Genomic DNA, 18,928 nt, shown 5'->3' with positions numbered 1-18,928 from the left:
TGAATTCTTCCTAGTACCACACACTAGACCCTGTCAGATATGTTATACCTAGGTTGTATGGGTTTCTTTTGTTGCCAAAAGGTTGATCTCTGCACATGGTTTTTGCATAAAACGCAAATTGTCCATGGATTTTTTTGAAAACTGTCTGTATTTTGCTTGGAAAGATGAAATGCTTTGCAGGAGAGATAAGAATTTGGGTGAGAGGAGTCAAGATGGTGGAATAGGATAAGGACACCTTTAAACAGATGGAGAAGCATTTAATCAGGATGAAGCAGAGAGGACACATTCCAGGAAATAGGAGAGGGCAGAACATTGCAGAGGGGTACCTGGAGACTGACAGACACAGGAAAGCAGTGAAAACAATGATGTGGTGTTGTAGTGACTGATACTGTAGCAGCATTCAGCTAACAGCAATCTGAACTGCACCAGCAGCCGAAACTCCATCAGCAACCAGGTGGAAAGGGACTTTCCCTGCGAGCTTGGGCGGTGAACCCAAACAAAAAACTGTCCATCCTGCTGGTCTGTAAAATTTAACCAGGAGCAGAGACAGAGCCACACATCCCAGATGGGCAGTGTGAGAACAGGGTGGATTTCGCAGCCCAGTCAGCCCCCTAGAGCCGAATTGGGTCCCATTTTGCTTAAGGAGGCAAAGGCAAGGGAAAGAACTGAGCATGTGCTGAGCTGGGGGTGAACTCATTTCTGACTCAGTGAACTGCAACAACGTGGCATTCTATAGGTTCCACCCAAGACAGGTCTGGGTAGCCCTCAGACCTGATAGCCAGCAGATCAAGAACTCTAGCAGTGGCATGTCAAGGGGTCATTTTGTACAATGTGTGGCAAAAATTTTAGGACTGCAGGGGACAACAGTGAACTGCACATGTGCTGAGCTCATGAGAACTCACTGAATTCAGTGGATTGCACTGGTCCCATAGGAAAATAATACAGACTGTGGCATCGTACAGGTCAAAATAGGTCCGTGTGGCACCCAGACTTAATGGCCAACAGGCTCCGACAAGCTCAGTACCACCAATAACCTAGCTATATAGGACACCTGGTGTTTCCCTAATTCTGGGACCTGCTCCTACTGGAAGTGGAGGAATTGTTGCAGAGACAAGAGTGTAACCTCAGCATGATATCACTGGAGGTGGAGACTGGTGAGCCAGGAGTTGGGGCTACAGAGTTCTTTGTGGAAATTTATTTTTATTTTTATTTTTTTATTTATTTTTTATTTTATTGTATTGTTGTTGACAATCTTTACATAGTTAATTGCGGTTAAAAAAAAGTTTCAGGGGGTATAGGGAAGTGGGTAATACTATTATGTCCATATTCTTTCCATCATGTATCTGAGGTAAAGGGGGATATTGAGGGAGAAGCCCCACCCGGTTTCCCGCCCACCCCAAGTCCCGGATGTGGGGCATGCTCTGAGATATTTGCTCAAGTGGTTTTAATAGTTCTCTAGTTATGAATCGCTGCCAGTTTCGCTCGATGAGGTCGTCCACTGATTGATATGGTCCATCATAAAGTCTTTGTTCGTTCCATATTTCGCTGCCAACATATAGCTGAGATGAATGATTGACCTATTCTGTCTTCTGTCTTTTCTTAGAGTTCTGAGTCCAGCAGTTCGATTGGGGAGATCTCCAAAGAAACCTTGAAGTATTCCCAGACCAGATTCTTGTATGTTCTAGCAAGCACAGGGCCCGGCACAGTCCATCACCCCGATCAGCTGGTGGTTGCAATCGCTGGGTTGATTCTGATTTCAGTCCCGAGTTGCACTGGACCAATGGGTGTTGCAGTTCAGCTTGCTTCTGCCCAGCACATACTCAGCCCTCCCATAAGCCAGTGCGAGCTGCAGCCTAGTCGGGGCGACCCACAATAGGCCCACCCCCTACCCTGGTTTGCCAGTATGTGTAGCAGTAGTCCAGTCTGTCCCCCATCCCATTTGGCTCTTGTACTTGTCAATGGGTATTAGCGCTTAGTTCCATCTAACCAACTCAACCATCCAGCCCTCACGGATGTTGTTGAGTGCCTCTCTATCTAGCCACCCCAGCCCCCGTCCTAGTTTTCATGCCCTCCCACGGGACTAGTGACCCAGGAAGGGGGAACCCACTTTTTCCCTCCCAGGTCTCTCTCTGTCCCGGTTTATGCACTTTTTAGGTGGTTCTGTGATTTGACTTGACAGAATTAGCCCCCAGTGCCAGCTTCTGCCAGCTGATGCTGCGGCCAAGCCCAAACATCTCTCACCCACTCTAATTTATGCTTGCACCAGCAGGAATAATCAGCCCAGCCTGGCTTTTCCCTGATCTAGTCCACATGCAGCGCACAGGTGTTGCAGCCTTGCTTAGTCTAGTCTGTCCCCATCCCAGCCCACGCTCTCCAGTGGGAGTAGCTGTCCGGCGAGGGGACCAGCCCCTTAATCCCCCTGCCAGCTCTGTCCCTCCTTTCCTGGATCTCACGTGTGCTGGTTGGGTGCTGCAGTCACATCCAGTACAGGCAACCTCACCCTGGCATTCCATAAAGTGTACTGGTTTTGTCACAACCAAACCTGGCTCAACCCACACTCTGTTCTGGTGTTCGCATTTGCCAGTGGATGACCTGAACTGATTCAGCCTGGTCTGCCCCTGACCCAAGCCGAATGTGTGCCAGTGGAAAACTTTCCATGGCCTATTCTGGGCTGTTTCCTATCATGCTTCTTGCGCTTCCCTGCAGGGACTGTGTCCTGCCAGAGGAGTTGCCCAGGCTCCTCCATCAGAACCCCTCCCAATGCCAGATTTCGTGCATACCAGGGGGTCCTTGAGCCAGTCCTACTCAGTTCACCTCCTGTCCTAGCAGGAACAGTGGCTTTTCCCGGCTGGCTTTCACCCCATTCTGGTTCTTGTTGTTGGATGTTTCAGCCCAGCCATGGCTCGTCCATACCCACATACAGCTCACACATGGCTCAGTAGGGGGTTGAGACCCAGCCTAGTCAGTCCCACATCTACCCTGGTTCTCCATGGCACCAGATGGTGTTGGGGTCTGAACTAGCCTGGTGCATCCAATCCTAGCCCACACTAGTGCCTCGGGTGACTGCAACTGTTTCCTAGATAGAACGCAGCCCCCATTCTAGCACACGCGCCCCTTGGTGGGAACCTCAACCCTGTTAGGGTGTCCAACTAGGGGAACTTGTATTTCCACAGGGTTGGGCCCACACAACCCCATAGGGTCTACCCCCAGACCAAGTTCTCTCGCATGCTGGATACAGTCTTGACCCTGCCAAATGTGACCACTCCACCACTCCACCAAACAGTTGGGTAATGGTACCCATCACTGCCAAAGAGGAGCCCATCCATAGCATTGGTGTGGGCTGGTGTGTGACGATCAGTGATGTTCTAGGCAAACAAACCATTTCTGTATTCCGAATTGGTTTGGTGTATCTGACTAACCGTAATTGTCTCCTGGGTACTTCCCTCCAAGCCACCAGGTCTCAGTCCCCACGCCTGCCTAAAACTTCCATGACCCTGTCACTGGGAATCACCCAAGATTCACTACTCACCTACACTAAAATTGGACTTAGTCATGGGTGTCCCCAGGCAGCAAACATATCTTTAAAAACCCCAGAGCAGGCTGCTGGGCGGCCAGCAGCCAAAGCCTGGCACCACATGGTGCACTGGCCGCCCTGGGTGAGGCCAAGGACTCGTTCACTGCCTTGCAGCAGTGTCTTTGGTGTGAGCCCCCAGCATTGGGTCCGACCAGGCAGGGGCACCCCCCCACAGCCGCCACACTGTGAGGAGCGGCACTTGCCCCCAAACCTAAGGCCCCGAACCCCTCCCAAACTCACCTAGCCACAAGATATTAGCAGCTGGGCGGAGCTAGGAATTTTAACCCAGTTCCCAAGTTCCCTCATGGCACACTTACCCTGAGGAAAGAGCTCTCTTGGGTCCTGGGTGAGGCCGAGGACTTGTTCACTGTCTTGCAGCAGTGTCTTTGGCATGAGCCCCCAGCATTGGGTCTGACCTGGCAAGGGCACCCTCCACAGCCACCACACTGTGAGGAGTGGCACTTGCCCCCAAACCAAAGGCCCGAACCTCTTTGTGGAAATTTAACATAAGAACCCAGACCTGGAACTTGCTGGAGGGACTGGAACAATTGGCTGCAAGCAAAGAGCTGTGTACCAACTGCAATAATTAAAATTGAACTGTAGACCTGTGGATGACACAGCACAGAAACATGCCCCAAGGAGAAGAATCTAAAAGCTAGAAGTACAATGACCAAGAGCAAAAGAAGACACAAAGGCACATGAATATTACGGAAAAATCCCCTGCAAAGATGCGAAACCCTATGGCAGCCTCAGAGTTAACTGAGGAAGACATCGAGAAAATGGAGGACACAGAATTCAGAAAACTCATTATAATGATTCTGATCAACAATGAGAAACACATACAAGAGTTCAAAGAATTTAAAGAATGTGTTACACAAGAAATAGCAGCAATATAGCAAATCAAGACTGATATATCAGAAATTAAGAACACAGTAGAGCAAATTAAAAGTACAGTGGAGAGTCTCCAAAATAGAATGAAGCAAGCAGAAGAAAGAATCTCAGAATTGGAAGATATTTCCTGTCACCAGGGGGAAGCAAACAAAAAGCTGGAAACAGAGCTGAATCAGGCTATAAAAGTCTACAAGAATTGAAAGACACTATTAAGAGGCCTAACATAAGAGTTATGGGAGTCCCAGAAGGTACAGAAAGAGAAGCTGGGTTTACAAATATATTTAATGAAATAATAAACAAAAATTTCCCTAATCTAGAGAAAGAATTGAGAAACAACATCCAGGAGAGGCAAAGAACTCCCAGCACACTTAATCAAAAGCAATCTTCACAACACATGATTGTCAAGCTCTCTTCAATCGAACATAAAGAAAATATCCTTAAATGTGCACATGAAAAAATCAATTGACATATGAAGGAATGCCAATTAAACTCACAGGAGACCTGTCACAGAAACGTCTACAGGTCAGAAGAGAATGGAGTGACATCTTCCAGATTCTAAAAGCAAAAATATTGTTGGCCCAGGATAGCATATCCAGCAAAGCTTTCTTTTGCCTTTGGAAATGAAATAAAATTCTTCCACAGTCAAGAAAAGTTAAAAGAATTTGCCTCTTCCAAACCTACCCTAGAAAGGATACTTAAAGATCTTCTCTTGACGGAGAAGAATAGCACCCAACAAAACCAAAGGCAAATGCGAAGGACATTTCAGTAAAATGACAACTGAAGACTAAATCAATGAACAACCCATTCCTAAAATGACAGGATCAAATTACCACCCATACATATTAACCCTGAATGTAAAATAGCTTAAGCTCAATCAAACTCCATAGTTTAGTAGACTGGATTAAAAAACAAAACACAGGCCCGGCGGCGTGGCCTAGCGGCTTAAGTCCTAGCCTTGAACCCGTCCCAGGATCCCATATGGGCGCCGGTTCTAATGCCGGAAGCTCCACTTCCCATCCAGCTCCCTGCTTGTGGCCTGGGAAAGCAATGGAGGACGGCCAAAAGCTTTGGGACCCTGCAGCCGCGTGGGAGACCTGGAGGAGGTTCCTGGTTCCTGGCATCGGATCAGTGCACACCGGCCCGTTGCGGCTCACTTGGGGAGTGAATCATCGGACGGAAGATCTTCCTCTCTGTCTCTCCTCCTCTCTCTGTATATCTGACTTTGTAATAAAAATAAATCTTTAAAAAACAAAACAAAACAAAACACATCTATTTGTTGCCTACAGAAGACACATTTCACCAACAAAAATCAGCGTATTTTTGATGTTTTCATTTTTCTTAGTTTCATCTCTTCAAAACACTTTCTCCTGATTAAATTCTTCAATGACTCGTATATCATACAGAAGCATCATTTTATTCAATAAGGTTCTTGATTTAATTTTTCATTTCTTTAGCGACACAGAGTCATTCAGTAGCATGTTGTTAAACTTGATGGTGTTGTTAATTTCTTTTTTCATCCTGTTGTTGGTTTTGTATTGTGGCTTTTCATTAAAGGGGATGTATAGTAGCTGTGTAATGGAGACTGTCATATCTAGTAACATTTAAATTCAAGCCATTGTAAGTTTCTATGATTCTTCATATTGTTGTTTTTTCTATTGTGACTTTTCATTTAAGGGGATGTGCAGTAACTGTTAAATGGAGACTAACTTACCCAGATGTGAGGATACAATGTAGTATGCATCTCTACTTCCAGACAAAGATGGATTTACAATGAAACTGTTTAGTATATTTTGACAATAGGATGCTGGACTGTCTGCCATTGTCCATGCCCACAATGATGGACATATGACAGTGTATGAAGAACTATACTTTAACAATGATATACAGGAACTAGGTGGGGTGTTTGAGGAGGGGTTAAGGGAAATCTCAGAAGCCTATGGAACTGTATCATAAAATGATGATAATAACAATAATAAAGATTTTAAAAAGAAAAAATGAAGATGGCTGAAGGGGAAAACTATGAGGAATTGCTTTTGTGGTATTAAAAAGCACAGCAGTGCTACTAGCTACTATGTTGTCACCATGGTCAATTTGCTTTTCTCAATTAGCTCTACAATATCTTTCCATGGATAATGAAATTCATTCCTGGTCCTCACCAAACTCTCTTCAGCAACTGGGAAAGATTGGAGTTATTTGTCTCTCATATGATTGAAAACCACAAGAAAGATTGGAACCCTGAAGAACCAAGAGACTTCATTGATGCATACCTCAAGGAAATGACAATGGTAATGTGTTCCATCACTTCAGTAAAAATACCTTAGAGCAGTGACTTAGGCTTTCCTTACATTTCCCTGATAGCTAGGGATCATGAGATTCTGTCAATATCTAGAAGCAGGTTAAAAGCAAATTGGATGTATGGGTTCCAATGAACCATCAAGGCCTCAAAAATCATGGTGTTAAAAGCTCTGACACTTCAGATTATTGGCTTCTTCTGTACTGGGCAGACGGATGGATTTATTTTCATCTCTCTTTACCTTAGTACCATTGACAGACAGTAGAAGCACTGCTTTCTTTTTATAGGAGAAGAGTTTACTTATCCCATAGTGCGTAGGTGTGGGGGTATTTACATTAAGAGCACTGTTGACAATCAAAAGCAACCAGAAGATGATGATGATAAAATGAGGGAGTGTGTCAGTGAATTGCTGATGGAATAAGAGACTTAAACTAAAAAATATTGAAGAGACATACGAAAATTATACAAAAGACGACTTCTGTTTTTCTTTCTGATGTCTGCAGGTGCCCTTGTGAGGTCTGTGTTAAGCAGCTTTTTCATGCCACATGATTTCTAGCATCGTCAGAATGAGTGCATACTGTTCCTTCCATTTTATGAAACATGACTAAAGCACAGAGTTGAATATGTTGTTAAATGAGTTAAATAAATACAGTATAATCTAGCTAGTTATCAATATGATGATAAAGGGGAGACATATCTTACTTACAACTCATTCTGTCTCCTATAGTAATAACCCCTCACAACATAATAGACATAAGGTGATAGTTGTCTTGGTTTTCATCCCACAAAGTGCTGGAAGATGTTTGTTAGCTTTGGATTTTTGAGTAAAACAACACTGATGATGTTGCAAAGTGTCTTTCCTTCCTGAGCAGACCTAAGGGAAGACCTTTCTTCTGAGACCCTTTCCATCCAATTCCTCCACTGGTCCCAGAATAAATCCTTTGTGAGCTGTGTTAATGAGAAATCCTTTTAAATAATCAATAACCATCGTGTTTTCTCTTACAAGGCCAATGCTACTTCAAGTTTCACTGAACAAAACCTCATCTGCTGCACTTTGGACCTCTTTTTGGCTGGCACAGAGACAACTTCTACAACATTGCGCTGGGGTCTACTGTACATGGCCCTCTATCCGGAAGTCCAAGGTGAGCCTGTCAGACATAGCCTGGTAACTGGAAGGAGAGATAGTACAGTCATGAGGTGATGTGCACTGGGGAGCAGGCTTGTCTTCAAATTTGATCAGGATTGTCATGTCAAGGCAATACACACATAGCCAAGTAGCGCTCTGCCCAAGACGTGCAGAGTCTCAGCAAAGCTTTGGGAGAGGCAGAGCTGGGGAAACCATGAAGTGGATTAACATTGCGATTATATCCAAGAAAGAGTGAGTTTGTCACACAGGAAAAAAAAATCTACTCATACCCTTCATTTCTGTTTAGTAGTACATTCTTGTTTTCCTCTGGGTAATGCCCAAATTCTTCCTAGTATAAAACCTCTGATCTGCCCTTTTCTGCATGCTTGGCCTCAATACCTCCCTCCTTCTTGGTGGTTTATGCAGATTACACATCATTTTCCTTACACTTGTTTTCTTATTCATGACGTCTGCTCTTCTCACTACCGAAGACACTTTACCAATTTTTCTACATTAGAAATCCCTCAATCATGAAGAATCTGCTCAAACGCTTCCTTCTTATGATGTTTCTCTGCTCTTCTTTCTAGGCACGTATTACAGTCCCTTCCCCCAGAGAAAGCCTCATGCACCACTGTAACTGGATTTGCTGCACATTGCATATGGTCCACAATTTACAATGTTGTTGGAATCCTATAATCCAATTTCAGATTGAAGTATCTCTGTAGAAAATGCATGTGACCTATGAAACCTCACTCCTAGTGAGGTTGCAGTAGAGTGCGGGTATACTCCTCCTGTGATTATGTAGATGCCCAACATGCCAAGAGAGAGTTGTGGCAGGCTAGCGAAGACCAAAATTCAGAGTGCAGTTTCTAATCAAAAACATCCTGAATAGGGATCATCCGAATTCACAGAACTCCCCCACTGCAGAGAATGATTGATTTCATCATTTTTCTTCCTCTACTTCTCAGAACAGCTTAAACTTATGGAGGAAGAAAATGGTTATTACATGGTTTTACAAAATATGGTAACAGTTTATTTATGAGACATGAAATCCAATTAGTGAAGCAATACTAAATTTCTCTTTCCAAGAGAAAACCAGAAACATTAGGCAACTGCCCGTGGAAGTTTTATTTCGTTACATGTGGGCAAAAATGCATGCCTTCAACGTGTTTACATTTATGTATATGTGTCCTGGGTCATGGTTTGAAGTGCATTTCCAACTGGAATACTTCTTCAAAGGTTTATAGTTACTAACTTAGCATATGTACTTGGATTCTGGAATGTTCTATCCAAAATAATAATGGAATAAAATGACAGATGTTGACACCCGTGTTTACAACAGTGTTATTCACAATAATCAAGGGGTAGAGGCAGCCCAAGGACCCTTCAAAAGTGAGTAGATTCATAAAATGCAGATTATTTTGTTTTAATGAGGAATGGAATTCTGACACAGGCTGCAATATAGATGAACTTTGAAGACATGCAATCACAAACACTTTTCCAGTCACATGAGTTTTTTTTTAAATGATCAAATTCATGGAAACTGAAGGAAGCATGGCTGTGTTCAGAGGCTCATGAAGGGGAAAATAGGGAGTTGTTTAACATATATTATTGAGTTTCAATTTTGCAAGGTGCAGAGTTCTAGAGCTTGGTTAACAACATGGTGAATATGCTGGATATTACCATAAAATTACTAGGATAGTAAATTTTAAGTAATACATATTAAACTACAATTGGAAGTTGTTTAATGGTGAATAAAAAAAGTTTTATTTTTTATTGGATAAAAAAAACTAAGCTGGGCTCTGCAAAAAGCCCAAGGGTGCAACTGTTTCTGACTCGTTTTGTCACATTTGGGAAGGATCCCCCTCCACCACTCTCTAGGTTGGTTCAACTCTAGTGCTGCCTTTCAGCAGTAGAAAGAGAAGAAGGCACACACTTTTCCCTTCAGGGCTTATCCAAGGATGAAGAACTCTAAATAGTTTCTGTTGACTACAGTTTAGTCACATAGTTAGATTAGAAAACAGAGACTCTGAAAAAGAGTCTTCAGCTGGACACCCGGTATCCAGCCAAAGATCTATCTTACTATAGGAAAAAATGAAACATATATTCAGTATGGCTGGAAATTTCTTTTGTTTATTGTATACTCACAAAAATCATTCATGTAAGTTTTATTTATTTTATTTATTCGTTTATTTATTTATTCTCACTGATCAAATGAAGAAACTTAGACTTCAGGAGTTTGAGCGGCTTACAGCAGTAGTGTTGTATAGCAAGAGGCAGCAACCACACTGGTCTTATATCAGGATGCACTTTCTGCTTTTAGTTATGGGATTTTGGGATTTGCACTCTCTGTTTTATTTTTCATTTTTCTGCAAATGTTACAAAGACTCCTAGTGTATCACTTTGAGAAATTGTGTGTGTATCTTCTACGGCCTGAGAAGTTAACTTTTACCCACAAACTTCACATGTTGAATTCTCATGACCATTGTTGCGCTGTAGGATGTAGGGCCTTTGGGGAGTGATTAACTCATGATTAGGATTAGTGACCTTGCCAAAAATATCACAGATATCTGCCTTTCTCCTTCATCATACGAGAATACACTGAAAAAGAATGGTCTTTGAGCTGGAAACTGAGTACCAAAATGTGCTGGTACCTGGATCTTAGATTTCCCAGGCTCTAGAAGTGTGATAAGTAAATACCTGTATTGTATCAGTTACATAGTCTTTTGAATTTTGGGTTAGTGGCCTGAATACACTTAGTTTATTAGTGAATACACTAATAAACTAAAAAGTTTAGCCATGTTAATTCTGTTTATTCTGTTCCTAAGCCTACCGGCTCAAGAAAAGTTATGGAGTTGGCAGTTTTATAATCAGCCTTTTGAAGAATCATTAATTGAACTATAGCAGGTGAAATCTTTGGGACCTATATGAAACCTTCACAGAAATGGAATCTCCTCTTCTTTCCAGAAAAGGTACATGCTGAGATTGACAGTGTGATTGGCCGGTGGCAGCAGCCAAGCATGGCTTTCCGAGAATCCCTGCCCTACACAAATGCTGTCATCCATGAGATTCAGAGAATGGGTAACATCCTCCCCCTGAATGTGCCCAGGGAAGTGACAGTTGATACCAATTTGGCCGGATACCACCTGCCCAAGGTAATTAAACACTCCCAACCTTAGATCTTCAAACCCCCTATAAAATGATGGGAGCCTGAACTTGAAGAGTGACAAATATTCTTGTTCTGGGGAATACATTAAATGGGAAAAGATGTATGTTGCTTATCATCTAATATGAATTTCCCTCATGCCCTGTCTTTACAATATTAGTTTAACTATATATTTTAATGGGGTTATGGGGCATGGAGAAGGGGAGATTTTTCAAGTGTGACATGTTGAGGCCAGTACTGGACTCTCTTTGCTTTCTTTTAGAACTTTGTATTTTCTCTTCCACTAAAGTATGTCATGAGTATTTATGGACACACACCAAGTCACAGTTACTACTTGGATGTTTCCACAGAATGTTTTTTGATTGTCTTGGGAAAGCATTTCTGAGGAACTAGAAACATGCCAAAACAGACTTTGGAAAATTCTGTTTATGTAACACAGGTTTTGTTTGAAATGTTGAAAGGACATTTGAAACCAATTGGGCCACCGTTACATCAATGATTGTGTTTCTAGTATAATACAAGTGATATTTAACTGCTTTTTCCCTTTTTTTATTTTGTGATACAAATTCAGTTTCAGGACTTCCTTTACCCCTCCCCCAAATTCTCTCCCTTGCCCCTAATGTCGCTATCTTACTACAATAATATAGACCTTTACAAGCAGTCATAAGTCCAGCATTCTGCTGTTTAAGTGTATCCTGACATTATGGGTCCAGCATCCTACTGTCAATATATATTTAACAGTTTCATTGGAGGTCTGCCTTTGATTTGAAAGTAGAGATACATACTGCATTTTATTTTCACATCTGGATATAATAGTCTGTATTACACCGTACTATATATTGCCCTAAATTAAAAGAGAGAGAGAGAAATCTCCCAACTAATTTAATTCCCAAATCCATACAACAGCCAAGGGTCAGGAGATGAAATTCGAAGTCAGGAACTCAGAAAGTTGCAGTTGGAAGGAACCCCATTAGCTGAGTCATCACCTGGTGCCTTCCCTGGATCTGCATTAGCAGGAAGCTAGAGGCAGATGCTGCAGCCAGGTATCAAACCTGGGCGCTCTCACATAGGATGCAATATGAATTCTGTTGGGTCATACACCTGTACCTTTAAAATGCATTGCACTTCTTTCATAGGATCTATGTGGAGGTAAAATGACATTATGCCTGTGGTGTCTTTTAGTGTGCAGTATAGAAAATACTCAAAATAGCAATTCACCTTAAGTAATTCCATAAATATTCACGAAGCAGTTAAATTGACCAGGTTAGAGAAAGTCAAATCTGAATAAAATATTCATGTGAGCACATCTTACAAACAATAACTCTCCAAAGGAAAGATTTCATTGAGTTCTCAAAAAATATTGACAGCTGTGTAAGGGAGAAGGAGTAGGGGTGTTCAAGAAGGAGTGGTGTTTGAGCTGATGATGAAAGGAAAGTTAGCTCAATGATAAAGTGATGCTGACAAGATGAACAGTGTTTTAAAGTGGTATTGGGTAGACATTCGGTTTAGCAGTTAAGCTCCCACTTGGGATCTCAGATTGCATTTTAGAGAACCTGGTTAGAGAGCCCAACAGCTCCAATCAGATTCCATGCTAGTGTGCACCCTGGGAGGCAGCAACAGATGACTCAAGTATTGAGGCCTTGCCACTGCTGGGAGACTGAGTTTCTGGTTCTGGGCTTGAGCTGGCTGTGGTAGGATTTGGGGAGTAAACCAGTGGATGAGAGGTCTCTCTCTGTCTCTCTCTCTCCCCCTTCCTCTTATCTATGTCTCTTCCTTGTGCTGTGTCTCTCTCATCTTTCAAATCACTTAAATAATTTTTAAAGAAATTTAAAGGCCCTTGCAAGGAGTGGGAACATGTTATTGAGAAACTGGAGGGAAATGTGATTATCATCTTAAAATTTTATCAATGAAACCTGTACTCTTTGTTAATAAAAATTTTAAATTTCAAAAAAAAAAAGAAGCTGGAAGTAAGCAAATATTGTGGGAGCACATACAGAGGAGGAATTTGACCAGAAAGGGAGAAAAAACATGTGTTTATCCTAAGAGCAATGAGGATGAGATAAAATCAACAAAAAAAAATTTTTTTAAGATTTATTCATTTTATTACAAAGTCAGATATACAGAGAGGAGAGACAGAGAGGAAGATCTTCCATCCGATGATTCACTCCCCAAGTGAGCCGCAACGGCCGGTACTGCGCTGATCTGAAGCCGGGAACCAGGAACCTCTTCCAGGTCTCCCACGCGGGTGCAGGGTCCCAAAGCTTTGGGCCGTCCTCCACTGCTCTCCCAGGCCACAAGCAGGGAGCTGGATGGGAAGTGGAGCTGCCGGGATTAGAACCGGCGCCCATATGGGATCCCGGGGCTTTCAAGGCGAGGACTTTAGCTGCTAGGCCACGCCGCCGGGCCCAAAATCAACAAAATTTAAAGTAGCATTAATCAACCCTGCTTGTGGGTTCAGAAAGGCAGAGGAGAGGCTTACTCTGCATGACTTCTGAGTTTCTCAGTATTTATACAGACAAGAATTGCTTATACTAGGCAACCTGATCCTTTCATTTAACTTACTGCAGGAATAGTTACCATGTACTAATCTGTGCAAGGAGGAGAACGGCTAGACATCGACCGAGATACCTTTTACTTTTGTAGAGTTGCCATAGTCATCACTTCATTGAACAGCTGGGTTGATCATGGTCTAGTGGCACAGCTGTCTTTTTTTTTTTTTTTTTTTAAAGATTTATTCATTTTATTACAGTCAGATATATACAGAGGAGAGACAGAGAGGAAGATCTTCCGTCCGATGATTCACTCCCCAAGTGAGCCGCAACGGGCCGATGCGCGCCGATCCGAAGCCGGGAACCTGGAACCTCTTCCGGGTCTCCCACGCGGGTGCAGTGTCCCAATGCATTGGGCCGTCCTCAACTGCTTTCCCAGGCCACAAGCAGGGAGCTGGATGGGAAGTGGAGCTGCCGGGATTAGAACCGGCGCCCATATGGGATCCCGGGGCTTTCAAGGCGAGGACTTTAGCCGCTAGGCCACGCCGCCGGGCCCCACAGCTGTCTTGAATTCATGTCACCTCCCAAGTCCTACACTAACCTCTCCTTGTAGAAATGATCTTTGATACCATCAAGATTATCCACACTCTGCTGGGAAAACCTCAAGCCTGCAATTACAAACCTCATTCTAAGCTCTTCTATGCAAAGGGGAGGAGCCTGAGGCAGTAGGCTCAGGGTGAATGTGTTTGGGAAGGAACAGGTGATCAGGCTCTGACAAGGCCTTGGTGTGGGAGACCAGGGATCACCACCACCACTGCATGGGTTGTAGCCTCATCTAAATCTGGGTTGCCTTTTATAGGGGACTGTGATCCTGACCAATTTGACTGCGCTGCATAAGGATCCAAAAGAATGGGCCACTCCTGACACCTTCAATCCAGAGCATTTTCTGGAGAATGGACAATTTAAGAAGAAGGACTCCTTTCTGCCTTTCTCAATAGGTGAGTTATAATGAGTAACAGTGTGAGAGTCCAGAGTTCCTCTCTGTTTTTTCCTTCTCTCCCTGTTCCTTTGCCGTAACTGGAATGTCTCCAGACAGCCCCACCCACATGACACCATCTTGCTGCCTGTTGCAAAGGCAGGATTCCCCAGGCTGGGCATTGCTTTAGTCTGCTCTTACTTTAATCAGTGCGTATATGTGATGCTGGCATTTGGAAGTAGAGGACTCAACCCCGTACTTATTTTGCAATTAAAATAAATGAATCATAGCATATTGAGAAGAATATTTCCAAAGACCCAAGTTATTCTCTCACTTTACTAATAAGTCCACTATCCTGTTGGTTAATGTAAGCCAATTCCTTGTAGGAGCAATTGATTGTAGGAGCGAGAGGAATGTAAAGATTTCTTTAATCAGTATGAAGCTTGTGTAATAAATATTTATTTTCTTACTTTTAAAATTCATACCTTCTGTCTCATTGGAATCAAGTCTACTCATGTCACACAGAAGAGAGATTATTTCACCTATTTTTTAAGATTTATTTTATATTATTGGGAAGTCAGATCTACAGAGAGGAGGAGAGAAATAGAAGAAGATCTCCCATCCATTGATTCACTCCCCAAGCAGCCACAATGACCAGAGCAGAGCCATTCCAAAGCTAGGAGCCAGGACATTCTTCTGTGTCTCCTATGCAGGCACAGGTTTCCAAAGCTTTGAGCTGTCCTCGACTGCTTTCCCAGGCCACAAGCTTGGAGCTGAATGGGAAGAGGCGCTGTTGGGATTAGAACCAACATCCATATGGGATCCTGGCGGGCTGGCCTACGACTTCAACCCCAATTATTTCACATGTTTGACGAAGTTAGGTTAGTAAGAAGAAATGTTTAACTCACTTTCACACAGCTGATTCCTGATTTAGGCAATTAGAGAAAATGCTTCAAAACCAGACCATTTAATTTTCTTTATTTCCCAGGTTAAGTTTTGTTAAGTTTTGTTGTAATGCTTGAATCTTTTCCTTCCACACGGCTGATTTTGTATCATTTGACAAATTGCTGTTATGATAGGTGAAAAGATAAAGATGAGGTCATTTAAAGTTTAAAACACATAATATATACTATCTTACATAACATATAGAAATTATATCTTATATGACATACATATAAATATATAACATGGGCACAAATTAATTTACCAATGACAAAATTTGGAAATATATTTACTAAATATCATTGCAAACATTACTTAATTTTATTTCCTCGACAATGTGTATAGACAGAAGACAAAATGGAGGCATGTGTACATTAACATATTTCCCTAAGATGTTGAATTATATGAGGAAAACAAAGCAGCAAAGGCAGCATGTAGGATTAGCTACGGAGAATAAGACCCGTTGTGGTGTCCAAGGGAATCCCCACAGGCACAGTGAGAAAAACAATGCCAGGCTGCTAGCAATGGTTAGTCTGCATTATGGGATTATAAACACCTTTTATGACCATTTTTATTTCTTTTTGCAGTGAGTATTAGGAAAAAAGTAAGCTATTAAAAGTGCTCACACGCACTGTGGTGATAGTGACTGTTGTGAGACCTTACCAAGGTCAGTAAGGAGCATTTCCAAGAACAGTGGAACCTAGAGCAGGTGTTGGCTTAGATTCAGAGCTTATCTCTGGAAACTCAGGTTTGCATAGTTAGTTTGATATATAGATGCAAAAATAAAGAAACATACATGTGGGTATGGAAGCATACTTTAGAATAATACATTCATACCAATATTTTCTCTGGCTCTGTCACTAAAATAGCCTAACTGACACAACTGAAGAACAATGAGGATGCTAGGGGTCCAGATCATGATTTTTAATTATCTGCTACATGGACCCTGGATTTCAGACAAAATGGCTCATTTAAGTATTAGGGAAGGGAGATTATACTATTAATTTATACCGAGAAAGAGAATATCATGGAAAATGCAATTAAAATATGAGAGATTTTTTGCAAAATAATTTGAAATCTTCCATGTTGTTTAAGGCATTTACTGCAAAATTTTTTTAAGATTTATTTATTTTTGTTTGAAATTCAGTTATACAGACAGCAGAGAGACAAAAAGGAAGAGCCCCCATCTCATGATCACTCTGCAATGGCCAGAAATGACTAATCCAAAGCCAGAGTCAATAGCTTCTTAGTTTTCCAAGCAGGTTCTGGGTCCCAAGGTTTTTGGGCCTTCCTGTCTCTCTCCCAAGCCACAATCAGTGAATCAGGACAACAACTGATTCCTCGAACAGAGTGCTAGTAAATGTGGAAGCAATGATGGAATTTTAAAAATCACAGTTTCACAACCATTGGTCTTAAATGTTTTTGTCAGAAAATAGCAATGGAAACTAGTGGACATTAATTTAGTAAGGAATGATTTATTAATGTAGTCAGAAAATATTTTTAGTTATCAAGAAGAAAGCAAGAGCTTTACAAGGGAAACTTGGTAAACATGAACTTGATTGTGAGAGCACCAGTAATGGGAGAAATCAAAACTGCACAACACAATCCAAGCACTAACTCTGAGATAGTGAAAGAAAGTAGGTCCTTAATTTGCAATAGGCACATGTTCCTGATTCCCAGACTTCTTCCTGAAACCCTGACACAAAGGATTATGGTGGAACCTTGTAATTGTGGAAATGAACCGTCCGTGAGTGATCAGGTTGTATGTGGTTCTCTGGTTGGTCCCGAGTGCTCTTGGCTTCCTTTACTCAACAATAGGAGGCAGGCATGTTCTGCTACATTTGCTGCATTGGCAACCTGGATGCAGTCTTCTGGAGACTAAAGGCAGATGGTTGCCATTGGTTTGCTCAAGGTCTGGGGCTTCTCAGAATGGAGTGGAGCATTAGGATACTAACTATAGAGGTAAAAACTGAAAGCTGGTCTTGTTATCTGCAGTCTGTTGGACTTGCCTAAACCAGGCACTACTCCCCATTCCCTTAATTTAGTGATTCACTTTCTAGCAAGGAGTTGGCTTCTTTGTAGTCATCAGAGAGAAGAAATTCAAGGTAGGAGAGAGATGGGGACCTGATAGAGTCTGCCTCAGAGGCTTTGGAGTTGAGGCTTTGTTTCAGTGTTAGAAGCAGAGGGAGAATGGGGAGGGAGGCTGGAGCAGTTACACAATCAAAGCCCATCAGTGTCACTGTGGTGTCCCATGATGAGGGAGGAAGATGTTTCTCCAGAGGAAGGGATGACTTAAATTTTAGGAACCCCGGTTTCATACTTACTTGATTGTATTTGGAAAAATTTCCATTTATGGACTGAAGAATTTCATGCATAGTTTTGTTGTTTGTTAATTGATGTTTGAAAGCCTAGAGGCTAGATGCACATGGGAGGTCAGGCAGGCCTCCACTTCTGCTGTCCTTTTACTTATTGTCCTATTACTTTTACAGTACCTCACCTATCAGCCCCCAAACACATGGACTTTGAACTCCCACATTCTGTGTTCTGCTGAATTCAGATGGTTTCCACATGCAAATAAGCTACTAGACCTCCAGGCTCAGATACCTTGCAGACTGTTCCTCTGCTCAAGTTTTTCTAAAGTGAGGTTTAGGACACCAATCCCTGTCAGGCACCAACACCACCTGACAAGGTAACTCTTCTGTTTCTGTCTTTCAGGAAAGCGGGCATGCCTTGGAGAACAGTTGGCCAAGACTGAGCTGTTCATTTTCTTCACTTCCCTCATGCAAAAATTTACCTTCAGGCCCCCAAGCAATGAGACATTGAGCCAAATGTTCAGAATGGGCCTCACCCTTACCCCTGTGAGCCACCGCCTCTGTGCCATTCCACGGACATGACAGTGTCAAAAATGAAGAAGTGACATGAGCTGTGAAGCCACTGTGCCTGCCCAGATGTGAGCAGTCTAAACGAAAGTGCCTGTGAAAGATGAAAGAAGTTGAGAGAAGTTGCTCCCTTCAGGAACTGGATCCAAATTCCAGCTCTACTTTTTTAAATTAACCCAGGGGTAAGCATTCATGTTCTAAATGATTTACCTCTTCATCCAAGAGATAAAAAGGGATAATACACCTTTGCTAAAGAACGTATTTGTGAGACTCATTGCAAATAAATTGATTTATAATTCACAAAGTGCATCATAAAAGTTGTGATTGTAATGGGTTTGCTTCCCATCTCCTTTCTTAGATTTGCTTCTAAGTCACATAACCACTCGTTGTGGAATAAACATAAAACTCTTTAGGGTCTTTAAGACTTCAGGGCAAGATGTTGTGAAAGAGGGGATGAAAGTTGGAATGTGGAACCTGGATACAGCCACGGAGATTATCGAGTTTGTCTCCCCTATTTAGTAGCATTTTGAATGCTTCACCTTGTTTCAGCCTCAGAATGATCATTTCATAAGGCAAGTATTAGTTCCCACTT

General features: G+C 42.3%; 1 protein-coding gene across 1 annotated transcript in view; it reads left to right on the top strand.

Annotated features, from left to right (window-relative positions):
- Positions 1-18,654, top strand: part of LOC101531516 (cytochrome P450 2J1-like) — a 33,530-nt gene extending 14,876 nt beyond the window's left edge. Inside the window, exons 5-9 of the mRNA XM_058657238.1 lie at positions 6,574-6,750; positions 7,765-7,900; positions 10,852-11,039; positions 14,399-14,537; positions 18,173-18,654. Coding sequence (XP_058513221.1) covers positions 6,574-6,750; positions 7,765-7,900; positions 10,852-11,039; positions 14,399-14,537; positions 18,173-18,351 — 819 coding nt within the window. The 3' untranslated portion in view covers positions 18,352-18,654. The remainder of the gene's footprint in view (positions 1-6,573; positions 6,751-7,764; positions 7,901-10,851; positions 11,040-14,398; positions 14,538-18,172) is intronic.
- Positions 18,655-18,928: the final 274 nt, after the last annotated feature.

The sequence above is a fragment of the Ochotona princeps genome, chromosome 2 (genome assembly GCF_030435755.1).
Source record: "Ochotona princeps isolate mOchPri1 chromosome 2, mOchPri1.hap1, whole genome shotgun sequence".
In the NCBI taxonomy this organism is placed as follows: Eukaryota; Metazoa; Chordata; class Mammalia; order Lagomorpha; family Ochotonidae; genus Ochotona; species Ochotona princeps.
The sequence above is the reverse complement of the archived record's forward strand: the minus strand, read 5'-3'. Positions and strand labels throughout refer to the sequence as shown.